At 33.9% G+C, this 21,035-nt stretch overlaps 1 protein-coding gene and 1 long non-coding RNA gene across 5 annotated transcripts in view; one reads left to right on the forward strand and one right to left on the reverse strand.

Annotated features, from left to right (window-relative positions):
* MIB1 (mindbomb E3 ubiquitin protein ligase 1) overlaps window positions 1–21,035 on the reverse strand; it is a 124,865-nt gene that overhangs the window by 35,373 nt on the left and 68,457 nt on the right. For all 3 annotated transcript variants that reach the window (XM_036009221.1, XM_036009220.1, XM_028523921.2), the window contains 2 exons: window positions 14,290–14,487; window positions 11,764–11,915 (listed from right to left, as the gene is read on the reverse strand). In XM_036009221.1, coding sequence (XP_035865114.1) covers window positions 11,764–11,915; window positions 14,290–14,487 — 350 coding nt within the window. The remainder of the gene's footprint in view (window positions 1–11,763; window positions 11,916–14,289; window positions 14,488–21,035) is intronic.
* LOC118496699 lies at window positions 352–2,906 on the forward strand. 2 transcript variants are annotated; one of them, XR_004899256.1, is made up of 3 exons: window positions 352–716; window positions 1,031–1,208; window positions 2,334–2,906. It is a non-coding gene; the product is annotated as an uncharacterized LOC118496699 (long non-coding RNA). The 2 variants fall into 2 exon arrangements; XR_004899257.1 differs by having other exon boundaries at window positions 352–550.

The following is a 21,035-nucleotide window of genomic DNA, read 5'->3' on the forward strand; positions in this document are numbered from 1 at the left end:
TTTAACAGCAGAGATATTCTACCTATTCCATATCTGTCTAAAGACTGTCTTGCTACTAGCCAGGGTAATACTTTTCCTCTTTCCTATTTTCTCTGCAGTACTGCTAAGTATAGTGACAGCCGCATCAGGCTTTCCTGGTCTCAGCGCAAGCTCAGTGAAAATCTGAGAAATGTAAGTGGAAAAATGAGAGATCGCTTTATTTGGCAGTGCTTTAAAAAAAAAAAAGGGCAGGACAAATGGCAAAGCAGTGTTTGGACCACAGGATGAACAATCAATAGGCAGAAAGCAAGATAGAGGCTTCCTCAGCTTTTAGATCGACAATCGACAGCTGAGAGACTATTTTTTGCTATGGTTGACTAAATATGGTCAGGGAAGAGAGAGGCACAAGAGAGCCTGTTTGCCTGGGAGTGCATGTTTCAAATGCTTAGCTGCCTATAAAGCTGTAACAGTTTAGCCTGTGTTCACTGAGGGAAGAATTTAAGTTAACCTCTGTAGTGACCATGTGGAAATCCTGACCTTGCTTGCAGACTTGACCTCTGGATATGACAAGGTAGCTTCAATATAGATTTACCATTTAATCCTGGAAACTGAAAACAAACAAAAAAAATTTCACAGCAAGAAAGATGCAGAATTACTTCCTGAGAAGAAGAATCCAGTGTATTCTGGTGGGCAAAGGAAAATAGTGTGAATGCTTATAGTTACTTGGGAGGAATAAGGTGTGTGTTGTTTTTTGGTTTTTCATCTTTTTTAGATTATAAATTAACTTGCTCTGCAACTTTTCCCCCTCTTCTGAAGCATTTCATCTGAGAAATAAGCGCGGTAGCAATCTTCCTTGTTTGCTTAACTTTCTGTACAGCAGATACAAGGTACTTGTATCTGTGTAATACTGATAATGTAACATTCCAAATCAAATGGCCAATGTTGACTCAATTTTACTGTTTTTTTTTTTCTTTGTAAGAGTTAAGGGTAGGGAGACGTAAAGCTGGCTGATACATTTTTGTTCATTTGTTTTTCAAATTTATCTTAAAAGGAGGGATTCTGTGTTCACTGACTTCCCCCTTACTTCACCTCACCGGCTCACGAAAAGAAGTGCTGAATCAGCGGATAGAGTGAAGGAACGATCAAGATGAGATGGCTGCTGCTGATGTGACTCTCTAGGTCATTATCTCTCTTCCTGCTGCAAACGCTGCATGACACTAAGTTTTCAGGTAACAGAGTACCCATAAGGCCTGTACTTTTAGGGATGCTTATAATGCTTACCTATTATTGACTCAATATATATGCTTTTACTGTTAAGTTAAATTCTATCTGGTCCCAGTCTAATTTCACAGTTCAAGTATGAGCTTATGTAGTATAAAAGGGAATGTTGCTCAAATACCATGGCAGATAACTCTTGATCTCAAAAATGTACAAATCCATTAATGTCATTTACATCATTAAAGATTTAGTCTTTACTGTTTAAGATTACATGATTTTGCATTCCTAGTAAATTACACCTTGCTTACAAAGTATGCTATCTTTTAAAAAACATTAACTTTTTGAGGGTTTAATCAACCAAGGAACTTGGCTGGACACAAAATACTTTTTAATACTTACTCCGAGTTGGCCACAGAAATAAGCCAGAATGTGCCAGGTGAGGTTCTAATGCTGCAATGCTGACTGACACTGCTGTCTGGAGAACTGGGCTCTCCCCTGCCACATTCTAATTTGCTTTCTATGAGCTACACTAGCTATTTATCACAAGGTGCAGAAATTCTTTCCCTGCCTTTTTTTCCTCCTTTCCCACATCTGAAAATTTCTTACAGTTTTCTTTTTAACTGTTTACTACCATATTAACAGCAACTCACCAACTATTATTTCTTTTAATGAGACATGATCAAGCTAAAACCCAGGGCTAACACCTTTCAGATCTTTTAAGTAAGACTTTGGAAAAGTTAACTGTTCTGGTAGTTATCTTTTATATTTAAAAAAAAAAAGATCAAATGAGCTCAACTCACCAAAATTCAGTATTTATATACATCTGTTTGAATTTGTGTTTAACCCAAAGAGAAGCACCAAACTGTAAAATTCAGGTTAGTAACTAATGAAGACAAAGAGGTTTTCAAATGATCACGAGTTCTTATCTGTAACCTTTAAAAAAAACAAAAAAAAATTCATCATCTTTAAAAAATTCAGTTTACTCATACTCTAAAAAGATCTGGTTTTTCTCCTTGTCATTTCAACTTTAGGGACATTATCAAAAGAAGTCCTAACTGGTTAATACTTTAAGTTTTTAATAACATATCTAATCTGTAAAAAGAATCTGTACCAAATTAATTACTATCTACTTGTAGGATCTAGAAGCAAACTACAAAATAAGAAGAAATTCATCCTGAAAACACTGAAGAAACACTAGGTTGATCTTACCAATTTCTGAAATACACTCTGTAAAACTTCACTGATTCTATGAATCTCTTGCAAAAAGGACCAAACCGGAACAAAGTTCAACAGATAACTGGTCAGTGTTTAGAAGTGTATGTCCACCAACAAGGAACCATAAATAGCATTAATGCAATGCTTCAGGTAAATTTTTACGAAGTTTAGTCTTTCATAGTCTCTGTAAATGATCTACCATTGCTCTACATCAGTAAGCTGAATGTTTTACTAACAAATGGGAAAATAAAACATTTTATGTTTTTACAGCTAACAACTTAGTAATACCTACTCAGAGTACATACTTCTTTATGTACCCATATGAACATACAATGCTATGGAATGTAAAGAAGTATGTATTTTTGGTAGGCAATAAACCGCCAAGAGAGAAATAAGCTTCAGCTAAAAGAAGCCCTTGCTTCTTTTTATGTGAATGACCTTCATATGGTATGTTAACCTAGAATTGAACAGATGACCTTTGGAAATAATAATATCATAAAAATGCACCTACTTCTTACAGGTGAAAACTAAATGTCACTAAGATTTATATTTTGTGAAAGAAAAAAGCTCTACTGAAATAGATTTAAAATTATCATAAAACCCCTTTTCAATCTTTTACATTTAAAACATAAGACATTTTACATTTTTTAATTGAATACTCATATGATTAAAATCTGAATTCCAAAAAAAACCCCAGTATTACTAGCACAAAAGAATGACAGATACACATGACCCAGTTTCTGTTTCTACAATTTGAACTTAATTTAAGTATGTCACAGTATGGTTGTCTGATTTATTAAGAAAAACAAGATACAACAAAAGCTGTTTCATTTATATTTTAATAGCTATTCTTCATATTTTGATAAACTTATAATTTAATTAATATTAAAGGAATTCCTGAAGCAAGTTTTGTTGTTTTAGGTTTTCTTTTATGAAAGCTATAGACACAGTCATAATTTTAAAAGACTATATTTTAAGTAAAATTCTACCCTCAAAAAAAAAAAAAACAGTGGTCCTTGTCTTTCTCAAGTTTATCAGGTCCTTACACTAAGTTAGTACTTAGAATAACTTAAAATGTAAGATTTATGCAAGAAAAATGACAAAATTCTGGGCCATAGTTTGAAGTCAACAGGGCACATTGGTAACAGATTGCCAAATACCTAAAAGAAATTAATATATTATCTTTGTTAAACTTTGAATTTGTTTTATCCAAAGGGGGCACAAAAAATGAAAACACTAGAGTAAAGAAAACAATTTACACAGAAAGAACAACCTTCTTTTAATGGTACTATGCAATTATAACTCCATTATTATAACCATGATGAACTTATTTTATTTACTGTATATTAGAGATATAAAAATATGTCTCTATTTTATACAAAATTTATTTTGTATTATGTTTATATATTAATAAAAATTAAACTCAACAAATTATAAGCAACATCCATTTTAGCTATTATGATAGATACATTAAAAGAAATACTAATACTGCCCTGGCTGGCGTAGCTCAGTGGATTGAGCACGGGCTGCGACCCAAAGTGTCGCAGGTTCGATTCCCAGTCAGGGCACATGCCTGGGTTGCAGGCCACAGCCTCCAGCAACCATACATTGATGTTTCTCTTTCTCCCTCCCTTCCCTCTCTAAAATAAATAAAATCTTTAAAAAAAAAGACATACTAACACTAATATTCTAATCATTTCTTACTAAAAGTATTCTTTGAACTGGAATATTTACACATGTATAAAAAGCATAACATTTTAAAATTTCTGTGTTTCATAAGTGAAACAAAAATGGCTACAAAGTTAACTATAGTTAATTTTCTCTGTTTAATAAGATAACTTGATAGTTAAGTGACTTTCATTCTATCAGATTATAAAAATGAGAGATGATATTAGATATGATAGCATATAAGTTGCTGCATGCTTACTGGAAATTATAAAAATCTCATAATTTTAAAATTCTACATTTCAAAGAAAAAACAGTTCAAAGCTTAACACTTAAGCATAGCCCTTCTTTCTGATCATCCACAAAAAGAATGGCAATGTGTCATATTCCATTTAAGTTTAACTACACGTGCCCTAAATACCAAACTGAAAATATATACCTCAAAAGTAGAGGTTCCTCTATAAAACTATTCAAAGGGTATTACTATACCCATGTTTCATAATGAAAAATTATATTCATTATTCTACAGGCATAAAAGTTTTTAATTTAAAACATCCCAGCAACTAAGAATCTTGTGGCTATAATATTAAGAGTATATATAATCCTTAGAAAATAAAAGGGCAGCATCTGTTATTCATTTTAAAAAGTAAAATTACATACTGATTATAGTGCTTACAAGTTTAACTTAGCATATCTAAGAGTATTTTCAATCACTCTAAAATGTCACATTCATCACTTAGGTCAGCTGTTCATTTTTAACTTAGTACATATTAAACTCTGGGCATCTGCTGACACTGGTGTAACTCAAACATTTCAACTGTCTCTCTGACAGGGATAACAGATGCTGACATTATCAAATGCTGCACTATTTTTTTTTTCCATGGCCTCTCCTTGCCCCGATATGGCCAGTATATGAAACTGAACTGCCATCCAAAAGCACACTTGAGCAACTGGATCTGCTAAACAGCTCCCATATAACTAGTAAAAATAGAAGCCAGTTTTGCTGCTATCTTCAGCACTTAAGTCCAGGCAATTTAACACCTGTTTCACTTCCATTCTAATAAAAGATGGAGAAATTGTAGTTATATTAATTTCACCAGCAGCATGATACTTACTAACCAACAAATGCAGAATAAACTTAATATGAGAATTATTTGAATATTGCCTGAATTAGTGTTGACCTTTTCCCAGTTTAGTTCAAAACAGTAACTATTTCTTTACTCTTTTATTTCACTGAGAGCACTTACTTTCACAGGCAAACTATAATTTCTCAAACTTTTATTTTAACCAAATGTATTTCAGGAGATTTCCCATCCTGATACTGAAATGCAACACTGATATTATAACAAAAATATGCTATATGGAGTTTTAATGGTATATTTTAATACTCAAACTCATGGACTATAGCTAACCCACCATAACTCAAACATATTATTAAACTGATAATGAGGAGTAACGAGACAATCTATACAGAGAATTGAGTCAAGGAAATAGACTTTCAAAAAAGGTTAAATTACTAACCTGTGACTAGTAATACAATATAAGTAAAAACAAAGAAAAATAAGCTGGCATGCATGGTAGTTCCTTTCAACACAAGTCCAAGCAATACACTGAATACACGTACAATCTATTTATAAACAAAAGGGTAGAGCTACTTTCTTAAAGCCACTCTTATTCCTCCACCTCCTGTCAGCAACTTCCTATTAGTTCTCAAGTATAATACTAAAAAAGCAGGAGCATGAGAAAAGTATGACTAGCAATATTCTATTCCTAACCTGTTAGGTTACTTACTTGGTTTACAGCCTAGAGATAAGTGTAAAAAATTACTCTGAAATGCATCAATATCTATTTGTTCTTTTAAATGTTGTTGGTTTTGAAATAGGTTATTGTCTACATTTAAGAATTGAGGTGTTAAAAACAAAGATGACATTCATGATTCCTTAATGTATTAACAACATGTTAAAGGGCAAAGACTTACGCACTTTTAGAGCTGAAATAGTAGGAAGAGTGCTTTCAGAATAGAAAATTCTACATTCAATGACTGAAGTACTGATATAAGAATCTAACATTTGTGGAAGGTCCATAACTATAATTTTACAAATAAAAAGCATTTTAACTGTTTTGGAACCTAAACTAGCACCACCACAATGCTTTGCTAGAGCTGGTAAAATGGAACCAAATCGCCTCTTCAATGGATTTGGTCCCCTTCAACCAGCTGTAGCTATGCATTGATTACTACAAGACAGCCAGTGTTTTCATTTATGAGTGTCAGACATGTCAACTAACTTCAACTCATCTAAATTATTCAGATTTTGCTTTAAATTAAAAAAATATTGTTACTGTTAATTCTTGTAAGAGTTATAGTGGTTAACAGTGTTTATAAAAAGCTTTATGAAAAATGTGTGGATGACAAGGATTACAAATAAAACAATTTTACTTATTTATGGTCTCTTGGTATTAAATGTCTTACCCTTTGGAAAAGAAATAGTAATGAAATATAGACTATGCATCATCATCATCATCATCATCATCATAATAGTAATAATAATAAACAACTTCCACCATGGCTGGTGTGCCTCAGTAGATTGAATGCTGGCCTGCAAACAAACCAAAGGGTTGCTGGTTTGATTCCCAGTCAGGGCACATGCCTGGGTTGCAGGCCAGGTTCCCGGCGGCGGGGCGCACAAGGGGCAACCACACATTGATGTTTCTCTCTCTCTTTCTCCCTCCCTTCCCCCTCTCTAAAAATAAATAAATAAAATCTTTAAAATAATAATAATAATAATAAACTTCCTTCAGAGGAAGAGAATATCTGGGAAGGTCTCCTAAAACCTTCCTCAAACCATAACAAGAGTGCCATACTGTGGTTCACATGCACATATTTTAAATTAAAGAAAAATAAAACATTACATGAAATAACACTAGAAATGTTGGGGTCACTATCTTCCACAGAATTAGCATTTACTTCTACTGCTATTTACCTGAACATTGATAAATAAGGTAAAAAAGATGGTGATACTACAGAATATCTTGTGAAGAGACAAACAGTATCTAATTCTTCGAATCCTGAACCAAAAGTCCTCAATCCTCAAAAAAGAAAGGAAATGCTAAGGATTGCTTCCGTTCACTCGTGTAGCTATTCATTCCTCCATACTTGTTTCCTCAGTTATAAAATAAACTCTTCCAGTAATAACATTCGATGACTTTCCTCACTCTTTCTATCTTCTTCATCCTTCACAAAAAAATACACAAGCCTCTCTCAATGGAAAGAAAATGAAGGAAGAAAAAAATGACAAGTGATCCAATATTACTCTAATTTTCTTAATGACAGCAATAAAATATAGATGATGTAATGTTCTTAAATAAAGACAAACATATCAGCAATTAAAGAAGGGTTACTGATGGCAAGCGGTGGTTTAAAAACTAAATGCTCACACAATCCTCAACTCCTAATTACTCCTCCATTTCAAAGTAAAGATCAACCCCTAAAAGAATATGGGCAAAGGGAGGTGTATGTATCCATAAATAAATCTTATTGCTTCACTCAAGTTAATAATAGACCTTCTTGCTTGTATTAAATACACCTGTCAGTCACATTAAATATATTTATGTATTACCAGGAACATGGTGTTTGAGAGTAAATGCATGAACACATATGAGAGAAAATAGACATTCTATCATTTGATAGTCTCTCAGCTACTTTTTATATACAGCATGTTTAGAATTTATAAGAAAAGAAAACCATTACACACCCAAGATATGGTCCAGATCATCAAATCTTTCTATATTCAACAGTCAGATTTACAGTCTCAGAATTTTCAAAGTTAAATAAGGGTATCATAATATTCTACAAGGAAAATATGAGTTGTTCACATATGCAGTAAGATTTAGTACATGTCTTTGTGGGAGTAAGTAGGTAAGTAAATAAGAAATGCCTGTGAAGTTATCTTAGCACTAATCTGAAAAAATATCATATCATGTAGTTCACTCATATTTTGCTGTTACTTTTCACATTCAATTCATATTAGAGAAAAATTTATAAATAACACTAAGGTAAATTTATAATATTGTTATCAGTGCCTCCAGCATACCTATCAATTGGTTTTTGAAAGCTCTGCAGAGAATACTAATTTATTTTCATGTCCCTGAGAGAGCTCTAAAAACTTAAAAGCAGCTAAAAATGCAACATTCTTATAGAAAGTACCTAGGTAATGTGCTGATTAATGTTACTAATCCAAAAAAATTTAGTTTTCACTTTTAACAACAGGAATGTTTTCTATTCTTCATTTAAATATGAAAATTTACCTGTACATATAAAAGAAAAGGTAATAAGGCTAACTGTAGGGAAAGCAATTCTATAATATCAAATATCGGAATATATAAACAGCACTGTCTATAGTTAAGATTGCTTAAAATAAAATAAAAAAAAACATACTGTAACTGCATTCTAAAATGCTCCAAACTTTATAAAGCATGACCAAAGTACTCAGTGTTTCATAGCAAAACATGTTCTTTTCCATAATTCTGAAGAAAAGAATGCTTTATAACTCTTTCTCTTAATGTCTTTCAGTTACTGTCATATTATGAGGAAACACCAAAATCTGGTTTGAAAGCTGGAATCTCTATTGACCTACACCTTTAAAATCTAGATTTCAAAGTACATTCTTCAATGACATCAGACATTTAGACATATTTTTGATGACCAGGAAAATATGTTTTCTTTTGGAAAAGCACATCCTAAATTAATTAAGTCTACTGTGTTATTGTGTTATTGATTATGTTATTGATTTACTGCTGAAAATTTATTATTAACTAAAAGCAAAATTAGGGAATAGAAAGCTACTTAAATTCCAGACATGTACACATGGCATGTACAAATCTTGGAAATTTTCCTACATTACTAACCAAAATAAATTAAAACAATTATAAGTAAATATTTGTGCTGGTATTAAATTATATTCAAAATGATGTAAATAGTTTACTGTAGAGAAAATACAAACATTCTAACAAAAGAAAAGACTTAAAAATAGCTAAGAATTATACTAACTAAAGCGCCACAGTTGTAATTAAAACTGTCTACACATGAAGTCTAATAGGTAAGCCAAGTATACTAAAGAAGTGTAACTTTAATCAACAATGACAAATAACAGATTAAAATGTTTTGATTCAAGGTAATAGATTCATTAGGTTATATAAATCATAAAGTGCTTAGAAGGAGAAAACGTTAGCATATTTGTTAATATTTAATATTTTATTCAAAAAATGCTAAGTCATGAGGTTCTGGAAATAATAACATACCATAATACTTGTGTTTTCCCAAGTAAGTATTAGGGCCAAAGACTTTTTAAAAAAATTCTGAGTATACCCAAAATGGTTCCTTCTGTTTTATGACATCATAGGCCAATACAAGAAAAATGAATTTTAAGAATAAGAAATTTGATATGAAAAACAACTCAAAACAACCCAACTTGCAATTACAACTGAAATATGTTGTACAATTTTCTGATACTTTTCAGTGGCTAATTAAAATCACACTCTTTATCTTGCAACCTACAGTCAAAACCACATAAAATGCCTTAAGAAAACAAGAATAAAGAAGACACATCACTTTACCTGAAGCACTGCTTTGTTGTAAAATGCAAGTGGGTTTTTTCCCTTTTTTAAAAAAATGTCACCTGACACCAAATGTCTGTCTGGAGGTGACAGATAAATGTTTAAGGGAATTCTCAAAAACTGAAGAAATAGAAGTAGTACATTTTCTCCTCTGTATATAAACTTAGCATTATTAAATATACTATGCTTATTTCCAATAAAGTGAAAACAATTCAAAATATTTAAGTTACTCATTTCCTAAACTCTTAAATTTTCAGTTTATCTTAAACTTTACACTTTAATATTTAATCTAAATCCCCTCAATAAAACCTTTTTGCCCATTTTAATCTGAAGTAATTGCTCTGTTTAAACTCCTAACAGTTTCTCTACAGAATTTATTTTGTATTTAACCATATATACTTTAGTGATATCTAACACTGTCCTGACCATAAAATTAAGAATAATATTTACAGAGTCCCTACTACAGCCAAGGCATTGTGGGGAAACAGACAGATGAATATGAGTGCCCACAACTTGAACAGATAGGAACATAAAAACGCACACACTAAGGGACAGCACAAAGAAGACTGTAAGTGCAATAAAATAAGAACACAGTGCAAGGGAGTATATGGCAAACAGAAAGTAATTTCAATGATTAGATCAAGGAGTACTGGAAGAAAGATAGTTAAGATGAAAAAGAGGGATAAGGGCATCCTCATGAAAAAAATGCTTAAGTATGAAGGAAGAAAGCAGACAATCTTAGGAAAGGAATGTAGTGTAATGTGCATCGGACTTTTGTTTAGTGAGAGAGAGTTAGATTTCAGGACACACTGAAAATGGATTTGAGTGGCAAGTCAAGGTGTAGAGATTTTATTCTATGTACAATAGAGAGCAAATAAAGATTTGGGAACAGAAGAGGGGAGCCATTAGATCTACATTTTTAAAATGGTAATTTGGTAGTTATATGAAAGTTAAGTCAGAGATAAAACTGAAATCAGGGAGAAAAATTAGATACTGCAATAGTCTAAGTAAAAAGTGTCAAAACTTAATTAGGTCAGCAACAATGAAAATAGAAGGAATAGAATGGATCAGAAAGACCTGTAGAATAAATACAACTTTAGAACTAATTGGAAGTTCAGAATTAGTGAGAGAGTAGTCAAAGTAACCCTAATCAAAGAGGCAGCAATGAGATTCAACATTATTAATACATTCTCAGTTAAACGATTCACTGTCTGTATGTTTCAGTCTTATCTCACATGTAGCTCATAATACAGAAAATGTAATATTAAAGTAATGAAGAGCTGAGTCCAAAGTCAGACAGAACTTGCTCAAGTTCTAGCTGCACCACTAGTCAGTGCATGATCTTAAATAAGTAAATTCATCTCTTTATAAGCCTCCATAAAATGAGGATATTAACACCTGCTTCAAAAGGCTGTTCAAAGAATTAAAATGAGCCCTGACTGGTGTGGCTAACTGGATTGAGCGCCAGCCCATGAGCCAAAAGGTCACCAGTTTGATTCCCAGTCAGGGCACATGCCTGGGTTGCAGGCCAGGTCCCCAGGTGGGGCGTGCAAGAGGCAACTGGTAGATGTGTGTCTTGCACATCCAATATTTCTCTCTCTCTCCTTCTCCCTTCCTTCCCCTCAACTCTCTGAAAATAAATAAAATCTTTTAAAGGATTAAAATGAGATAATACGTGTAACCACTTAGTAAAGGCCTGACATTTAGTGATATCATCATTGTCTTCTATCTGAAAGGCAGGGAACATACAATACTATTCTGTCTCCTTCAGAATGCCAAAAGATAAGAGTATTTGAGTATTTGTAATTTGAAAGAAAATAAATGAAGACATAATCTAAAATACAGTCATTATATACCCCTTGTTATGGGTATCAACAAGCAAGACCAATAAAATCCTTTTGTTCTCTGTGCTCACCCTCTAGAGTTGATCCTTAAAAAGTTAAAAAAAAAACACCACATGATTTAAAATACTAAAATAAGCTAAAATTATTTTGTCAGTATCAGAAAAAGAGAACCAGCAACAAAACAGTATTTTTAAATTGCATATAAAATGGTGACAGGCAGCGTCTTTACCTGGGATTTCCTCTTAGCGCAGCATGGTGTAGGGCATTAAATCCATTATTGTTTGTAATGGTAACATCTGCTCCAGCTTCCAGAAGAACTGCCAGGATATCATCACGTTTCTTACTTATTGCATCATGAAGTGGGGTATCACCTTCAGAATCCTTTTTTTTAAGTTTAGAAAGATTTTCATTAGTTCTTTTTCAATCAGTCATCACATGTAATTATTATTTTTAAAGATTTTATTTATTTATTTTTAGACACAGGGGAAGGGAGAGAGAAAGAGAGGGAGCATCAGTGTGTGGTTGCCTCTCGTGCCCTCCCTAGTGGGGGCGTGGCCTGCAACCCAGGCCTGTGCCTTGATTGGGAATTGAACTGGTGACCCTTTGATTCACAGGCTGGTGCTCAATCCACTGAACCACACCAGCCAGGGCATCACATGTAATTATTAATACTTAAAATGAACTACTAAACAATGAAACAAAAACAGGCCGTATCTAACAACCATCAATAAAACATATCTGTGTGTTAAACTTAAGAAATGCAGGCAAGAAACAGCATTATACTAAATAAACTTATACCCAATCTAGATGTTAGACACAATAAACATGCTGTAGTTTTCCAAAGAAGAGGGCAAATAAAATCAATGAAATGAAATACCCTCAAAATAATTAAGTAAATAACAAAAATAAATGAGGTGGAAAAGTGGCCAAAAAAATTTGTTAGTTTAAAATGGCCTGCTATACCATATTCCTACCATTAATTGTTGTACCCTGGAATTCCGTACAAAACCTACACCAGTCTCAGGGCTCCACAGCAATGAATTTTTAAGTCAGTGGTTCTCAACTCTGACTGAATTTTAGAATCTGCTAGGAAGCTCTTAAAATACTGATACCCAAGCTGTTCTTCAGACCAACTAACCCAGAATCTCTGGGAGTGGGACCCAGGCATCAGTAGGTTTTCAGAGCTCTCCAGCTAAATATACTGTGCAGTCACAGTTGAGAATCATTACTGTAAACATTTTCAAGGGGTAGGAAAGAGACTAGTTAACTCAACATGAAAACAAATGTACAAGAAAATTTGGCAGTCTTGGTCTACCTTTGTTTCAAGCTGATTACTTTCTTCATTAATCAACTGCTTTAGCAATAAACTGTAATTCATTATCAGTCATCTCCATAAATGGGTAATTTAGACTGCATTCATTTCACAGTTTCATAAGTACTATTTTCAGTAAAGCCACATGTAGCCTAACCTATGGCATATATCACGCTTGCCAAATCCAGCCTGCCCCCTATTTTTGTAAACAGTTTTATTTACATAGCCACACACATTCATTTACATATCATCTATGGCTACTTTCATACTACTATGGAAGCATGGGATAATTGTAACAGAAATCATATGAAAGCTAAAAATATTACCTGGCCTTTCACAGACAGTTTGCCAATCCCAGGTATACATTCATCCACCCACATAAGAAATTCCTAAAACAAATTGAGTCCAACAATCCACCTTCTATCCTCCTATGGCTCTAAAAAGTCATGGTCTCCAACTTAAGATGGGCTCTTAACCTGGCTGGAATAAACTTCTACAGGCTCTCATCTGTTATGCCTCTTGGTCCCCACAGTAGCTATCCCAAACCTTCATCCAGAATCTTCTCAATTACCCTTTCTATATTGACCACTACTCACTCTCAACAAATTATTCTGCTTTCCATTTCAAACAAAAAAAAGTCAACAGGTATAAATTTGCATTCCTTCAACAGATTAACACCTCCCAATGCCTCCCTTATCTTCTAATCCTGCCATCCACTTAGAAGCTGTCAGTTCTAAAATGGCTGTATCTTGGAAATATTCGTCTGTAAACACCATCTAGCTGAACACAATCTCTGATTCTTTCAGTTCTTCTCAAACCCATGGTTCCATTACTCCTGTTCCTCACTACTTCTCTAAAACCAATCCAATTTGGTCTTAGAATTTTAACTCATCTATCTGGTTGCTAAAATTTTGGATGGGAATAATCATTTCTTAGGTGACCCTTGCTTCAAAAATTAGGTCCTAATATAATAAATAAACCCTAAAATGCTACAGATTTTCCAAAACAGACAATCTTCTAAGACTAGACTAATGACTACTAATGACCAAAACACTTAAATAAGGCTACAACTACAATAATTTAGATAGCTATAAACTATTAAGAAATGCAGCCTATGGTACTTCTTTAAGATGCTGAAGTCCAATGTCACAATCAAAAAGTTAAATCCAACCAACTCAATTCAAAAGCTGTTATTTTTACAAAATAATCCCTCTTCTCACCCCTTAATATAAAACCACTCTACTTGACACTTTCTTAAAAAGGTGTTCTTCTAAGAAGAAACAGCTGCCAATTTTATTACATTCTATACCTTTGGTATTGCTTACTATGACTGATCATATAAAAAAGCACTGTTAACAAAGGAATGCTTACCACTGAAGCTAGTACTTGCCTTTAATTAGATCCTCGCAATAACTACAGAATATATTTCTTTAAAGGTGTTACCTGAAGACTGGGATGACAGCCAAAATCCAATAAAGTCTTCACAACCTGGAGATGACCTTTATTGACAGCAATATGAAGTGGTGTCTGTCTGCGTTTGTTTCGAGCATTCAAATCAGCACTGCCTCGATGTAGTACTTCTATAACAGCACCTTCATCTCCAAAAGCCGCATGGTGAACAGCTCTATCGCCATCTTTGTCCTAAACATCAGCATTAAAATCTGAATTAGTGAATATTTTAGGAAAAAAAAACTTGAAGCAATAATAATTCATCAAGAACCAAAATGATGGGAGAATACACAGAATAGAACCAATAAAATAACTACAAATTCACTTGATTAGTGATTAACTCCAAAAATAAATGATGAATCCTGGATCAACACAAGGGTGGATAAAAGGTTTACAGTTGTATGTGAAACTGTATTATTATTTATTAATTATTGTATTATTTGTATTGCAACTGAAACCTACTTTTGCCTACCCATGTATATTATATCAGACATATAATGGACAAATAGCATATCAGAAGTAGTTCAATTCTTCATTACTCTTAATTTATAAGCCATGATAGTAAGACCATATTAGGAAAATGCTGACTTATAATACAACTATATAAACTTTTTTCTACTTCAAAATTTTATAAAAATGTTTAAGGACATAAAAATTACACTAAAATTAGTTGAGTGATTTTAAAAAGAAGAGAGAATACCAAAAACTATGATCTCAATTAGCTTTAAGGGTAGAAATATATCAACTTGTTAACATTGGTTATCTGTAGCTGGTGAGTATATACTTTTCTGTATACTCAAGAAGAGAAAAATATTAAGTACCACTTTGAAAAATAAAAATGAAACACAAACCAGCATAAGTTCACACATCAAAAATTCCAAAACTATTATCAGAAGAATCTAGTAGATATGGCTCACCATCTGTAATAGGCACATTTCTTTTTTTTTTTTTTTAAGATTTTATTTTTAGAGAGTGGGAAAGAAGGGAGAAAGAGAGAGAGAGAAACATCAACGTGTGGTTGCCTCTCCTTGTGCCCCATACCGGGGACCTGGTCCGCAACCCAGGCATGTGTCCTGACTAGAAACCAAACTGGTGACACTTTGGTTCACAGGCCGGCACTCAATCTACCAAGCCACACCAGCCAGGGCAATAACAAGCATATTTCTGAGGAGATGAGAGGTAGACAAAGACCCAACTGCTTAATTTCTTTTTTCAAATGTAACAACATTTTAAAGACAAAAAATGCCTGTCCTGCCCCATGAAGGTTACACACACACACACAGCCCAGACCAAAAAGAAGCCTCATTACACTACCAGATGCAGATATAGAAGGGTATTAAAAGGGTACTCACTGTCCTTATTCCATACTCATATTTTAACACCAAGTAAGTAGCTCCGAGTCTTTCTCTAGTTGTTCCCAACCCATGATTCTGGCCTCTGGTGGACTAATTTTTGCAAGTCATTTGAAAATCTATTACTTGGAATACTTTTCAAAGTTAACACAGATAAGTACTGTAGTGGTTAAATACATTTAAAACAAATAGTTCATTCAACACAGTTGCTGAATTCAAAACAGTTTTTAGTTTTTGCATATTTTCTCAAGCAGGTATTTATTACAAGTAAAACTGCTCATGTAGAAGTATGTAGGAGACCGTTCTGCCTGGTGTGGGCCCAGCTCCCACTTGGAGATGCACAGGACCCACGCCCACAGATAGGTTCTCCCGTGGGGAATCAGGCTTGCAATGTGCCTAGGCCGCTTTGAGTCTTGCTTTTGCTAAAAACTCCCTCACCCTCAATTGCAGCAAGTATTTACTGCAAAGTAACTTCCTGAAATCCATGCTCAACCTTCCATTGACAAGTGTAACTGGGTTCAACCACTTTTGCCTTTTCATTTGCAAATTATCCTTCTTCTGTGATGTGATTAGCGGCATTGGCTCCTTTGTTTTCTGTAAAAGGTAACCACCTAAAGCGAACCTGTGCATAGTAAATCAGGACCATCATTTACTGTGCCTAGAAAAAGAAATAAAGGCCTGTCATGGCAGAGGCCTTGGCTTTTGTTCCCCTTGAGAGCAAAGCTGCTTGCCACTTTCCTCCACAGGACTCAGTAGTCCCTGTGAATGTCTCTCCCCTATCCACAATGTCGAGGATCCCACAAGCCGGGGTCTGCATCAGAAGTATACAAAGATTTGACAACTGTTCTTGAAAAGGCAGCAAACCACAACTCAGGAATAGTTCTACTTTACACATTCCATCTAAACCAGGTTAGGTGTTTTTGTGACCTGTCTACTTTGACCATAAGAAACTCACAAACACCACATAAAAGATTTAAGATTCAACACTTGTGCCTCTGAGCACTGTTATATTTAAACATCTCAGAAAAAAAAATAAAGATGTTTCTTACAAAAAATGTGTTACTGACTTTTCTAGTAACATTTCAATATTACAGAATCTTAGACTTAAGATCTTACTAACCTCCAATCTGGATTTATTTTGTTACAATTTTTAGGTCTACCTATTGGTACTCCTTCCATTAAAATCAATCACTAACATCTACTGAATAAAAACAGAAACTATAAACTGTACCATGTATTTATGGTTTTAGAAAACCGCTACTGAAAGTTTTATGCAGGTGTCATCAACAATTTATATATAAAAACTAAAAAATTTAAACCCTAAATATAAATATATATATATCAAAAGGAAATGCAAATAAAAATTTAAGGAATTTGGAAAATACGTACCCATACTAGAAAACAACAATTAAATTTATTTCCAGGTTTTTCTTCTAGTTTAGAATACTTCAGTTGTATAAAGACCTTAACTTCCAGATTTTTTTGGCTTTCTGCTGAATTCATCTTAAGTATTCCAAATATACCTAAAACATATAGCTCATTATTCTGTCTCTGATACTGGCACCAAATAAGATCTTGAGGGACAGTGTTATAGCTCACCTCCTAGGTCGCCTAAAAGGATTAGTAAAAGGGCTTCAAATTAAATCTAAAACTGATCTTGGTTCTTTCTACCTCTTGCCCCCTCTCTTTCCTCTCAACCCTCCAAACCTGCTCTCGTGCCAGTCTTCCCTATCTTAGCTGATAGAGCTACAGACTGTAAATTTAACAAAATTACTATCCGTAGGTATGCTTACCTACTTCCTTTCCCTGGTCCCCTATATGCAAGCACCAAATTCTATGGTTTTTACTTAAGTTATGCTCACATCTATTGTCTCTTTTCCAATTCCATCACTCATTCATTCAGGCCTTCATTCTCACTCACTTGACCTATTGCCATATCTCACCCTGCCTGCATTTCATTCTTACCCCAATCTACTCTTCATACAACAGACAGTTCTCTCCATAAAATACAAAATTTACGTTTAAAGCTCTTTAATGTAACTTTACTATGTAAAAAACAAAACTCTTGTTTTTTAAAAAAGATTTTATTTATTTATTTTTTAGAGAGAGGGGAAGGGAAAGAGAAAGGGAGAGAAACATCAATGTATGATCGCTTCTTGCGCGCCCCCTACTGGGGACCTGACCAACCCAGGCATGTACCCTGACTGGAAATTGAACAAATGATCCTGTGGTCAGCAGGCTGGCACTCAGTCCACTGAGCTACACCAGCCAGGGCAAAACTCCTTTTTTAAAAAGTTTTATTTTCAACAACAGTATACATTAACATTGTTTTGTATTAGTTTCAGATGTACAGCATACTCACTAGACAATCATATATTTTACAAAGTGTTTCCCAGATATTTCCAGTACTCAACTGGCACCATACAGTTATTACAATATTATTGACTATACTCCCTATGCTGTACTTTACATTCCCATGACTATTTTGAAACTATCAAAACTATCACAAAAAATACAATTTCATTCATTTTAGGGCCAAGTAACTTTCCACTATATATAGATACTGCCCCTTTTTTACTAACTTGTCTGTTGACGGGCACTTGGGCTGCTTCCATAGCTTGACTATTATAAATAATGCTGCAATGAACATATGGATGCACATATCTTTTTAAATTAATGTTTTGGGTTTCTTCAGGTATATACCCAGAGTCATAAGGCATCTCCATTTTTAATTTTTTGAATATCCTCAATACTGTTTTCCATAGTGGCTGCACCAATCTGCATTCCCACCAACAGTGCATGAGGGTTCCCTTTTCTCCACATCTTTGCTTACACTTGTTTGTTGATTTATTGGTAGTAGCCTTTCTAACAGGTGTGAGGTGATAGCTCATTGGGGTTTTAATTTGCATTTCTCTGATGATTAGTGAAGTTGAGCATCTTTTTATGTCTATTGGTCATCTGTATATTCTCTTTGGACAAGTGTCTATCTGGGCCCTCCCCCCATTTTTTAATTGTCTAGGTTTCTTCTGGTGTTGAGTTGTATGAGTTCTTTATAAGTTTTGGGTATTAACCCTTTATCAAATGTATGATTGGTAAATGTTTTCCCTTTTAGTGCATCATCCATTTTGTTGATGGCTTCCTTTGCTATGCAAAAAAAATTCTAATTTGATGTAGTCCCATTTGTTTATTTTTTCCTTTACTTCCCTTGCCCAAAGATATATATATATATGAAATACTGTTTAGAGAAATGACAGAGATTTTACTGCCTAAGTTTTCTTTAGGAATGTTATGGTCTGACTTACATTTACATCTTTACTCCATTTTGAGCTTACTTTTTATATAAGATGATTTACTTTCATTTTCTTGCATATATCTGTCCAATATTCCCAACACCACTTATTGAATAGATTTTCTTTACCCAATTTATATATATATATTTTTTTTTTCTTACCTCCTTTGTCAAATATTAGTTGACCATATAGGCATGGATTTATTTCTGGACTATTCATTCAAGAACAAACTTCTTTTAAAGCCTATTTCTGTGGGCTGTTGCGAACTCATCTGATGCCTTGGTTCCCTTGGCTATAAAATTCTACTTATCTACTTATTTCATCCCATATGTTCATAAGCTGCTGCAAGATTTCAGTATTTACTTATCACCTCATTGCCTCGAGAACAGGCACCCTTTAAAACAGCTCAGGCAACTCCTCTCCTATAAAACTTCCCACGAATCTGACAAAAATAATTTATTTCCCCCATTATTTCTAATTTGCCACACAATATAATTATTTGCTCCCGACTTTGTCATTTTTACGTGATTGTGAGCTTCTTGGAGGCTATGATTGTGTCTTAAATCATCTTTAATCCTAGGATGTACCACAGTGTCAAGAACCAAAATGGGTGTTGCATTGAATCTTTAATATGCCTTAGTAACAATCAGGTTTTTAAATATTTTACAGAATATTTACCATGTTAACCATTTTTACGTGTATAATTCAATGATATTAAGCACATTCATACTGTTGTGCAACCATCACCGCCATCCATCTCTGGAGTTCTCTTCATCTTGTAAAACTAAAACTCTATACATGAACTATAACCCCATACCCTGGAAACCATCATTCTACTTTCTTTTTCTGCCTGCTTACTGCTCTAGGTTCTTCATATAAGTAAAATGATATGGTATTTGTCTTTTTGTGACTGGCTTATTTCACACAGCATAATTCCTTAAAGTTCTCCATATTGTACCATGTGTCAGAATTTCCTTCCTTTTAAAGGTTGAATGCTATTCTATGGTATGTATATGCCACATTTTGTTTAGCCATTCATATATCAATGAACACTTGAATTGTTTGCAATTTTTAGCTATTGTGAATAATATTGCTATGAATATGAGTGTAAGAATATCTCTTTGAGACTTTATTTTCAAGTCTTCAGGGTATTATACACAGGAATGGAATTGCAGGATCATACAGTAATTTAATTTTTTTTTCCACAAACCACCACACTGCTTTCCACAGCAGCTTTACCATTTTACATTCCCACCAACAGTACACAAGGGTTTCAATTGCTCCACATCCTAACCAACACCTATTCAGTTTTTTTTATAATAGCCATCTTAATGGGCATGAGGTGGTACCTCATTGTGATTTTGATTTTCATGTACCTAATTATCTGTGATGTTTAGCATCTTTTTATGAGCTTCTGTGCCATCTATATATCTTTGTATTTTTAAAATAATTTTACTGATTATGCTATTATAGTTATGCCAATTTTTCTCCTTTTTCCCTCCTCCACCCGATACCCCATTGCCTCCATCAATCGCCCCTTAATTTATGTCCATGGGTCATGCATGTAAATTCTTTGGCTACTCCATTTCCTATATTCTTAACATCCCTCTATTTTGTACCTACCAATTTGTGCTTCATAATCCCTTGTATTTTTCCCCCATTCTCCCCTTCTTTCTCCCAAATGATAACCCTCCAAATGATCTCCATATTTATGATTCTGTTCCTGTTCTGCTTGTTTGCTTAGTGTGTTATTTGGATTCAATTATTGATCGTTATGAATTTATTGCCATTTTAATGTTAATCATTTTGATCTTCTGCTTTTTCTTATACAATTCCCTTTAGCATTTCATATAATAATGGCTTAGTGATGATGAACTCCTTCAACTTGACCTTATCTGGGAAGCACTTTATCTGCCTTTCCACTCTATATGATACCTTTGCTGGGTAGAGCAATCCTGGCTGTAGGTCCTTACTTTTCATCACTTTTGAACACTTCTTGCCAGTCCCTTCTAGCCTGCCAAGTTTCTTTTAAGAAATCAGCTGACAGTCTTATGGGAACTCCCCTAAAGGTAACTGACTGCTTTTCTCTTGCTGCTTT

This window comes from Phyllostomus discolor, chromosome 9 (genome assembly GCF_004126475.2).
Source record: "Phyllostomus discolor isolate MPI-MPIP mPhyDis1 chromosome 9, mPhyDis1.pri.v3, whole genome shotgun sequence".
NCBI classification, from domain to species: domain Eukaryota; kingdom Metazoa; phylum Chordata; class Mammalia; order Chiroptera; family Phyllostomidae; genus Phyllostomus; species Phyllostomus discolor.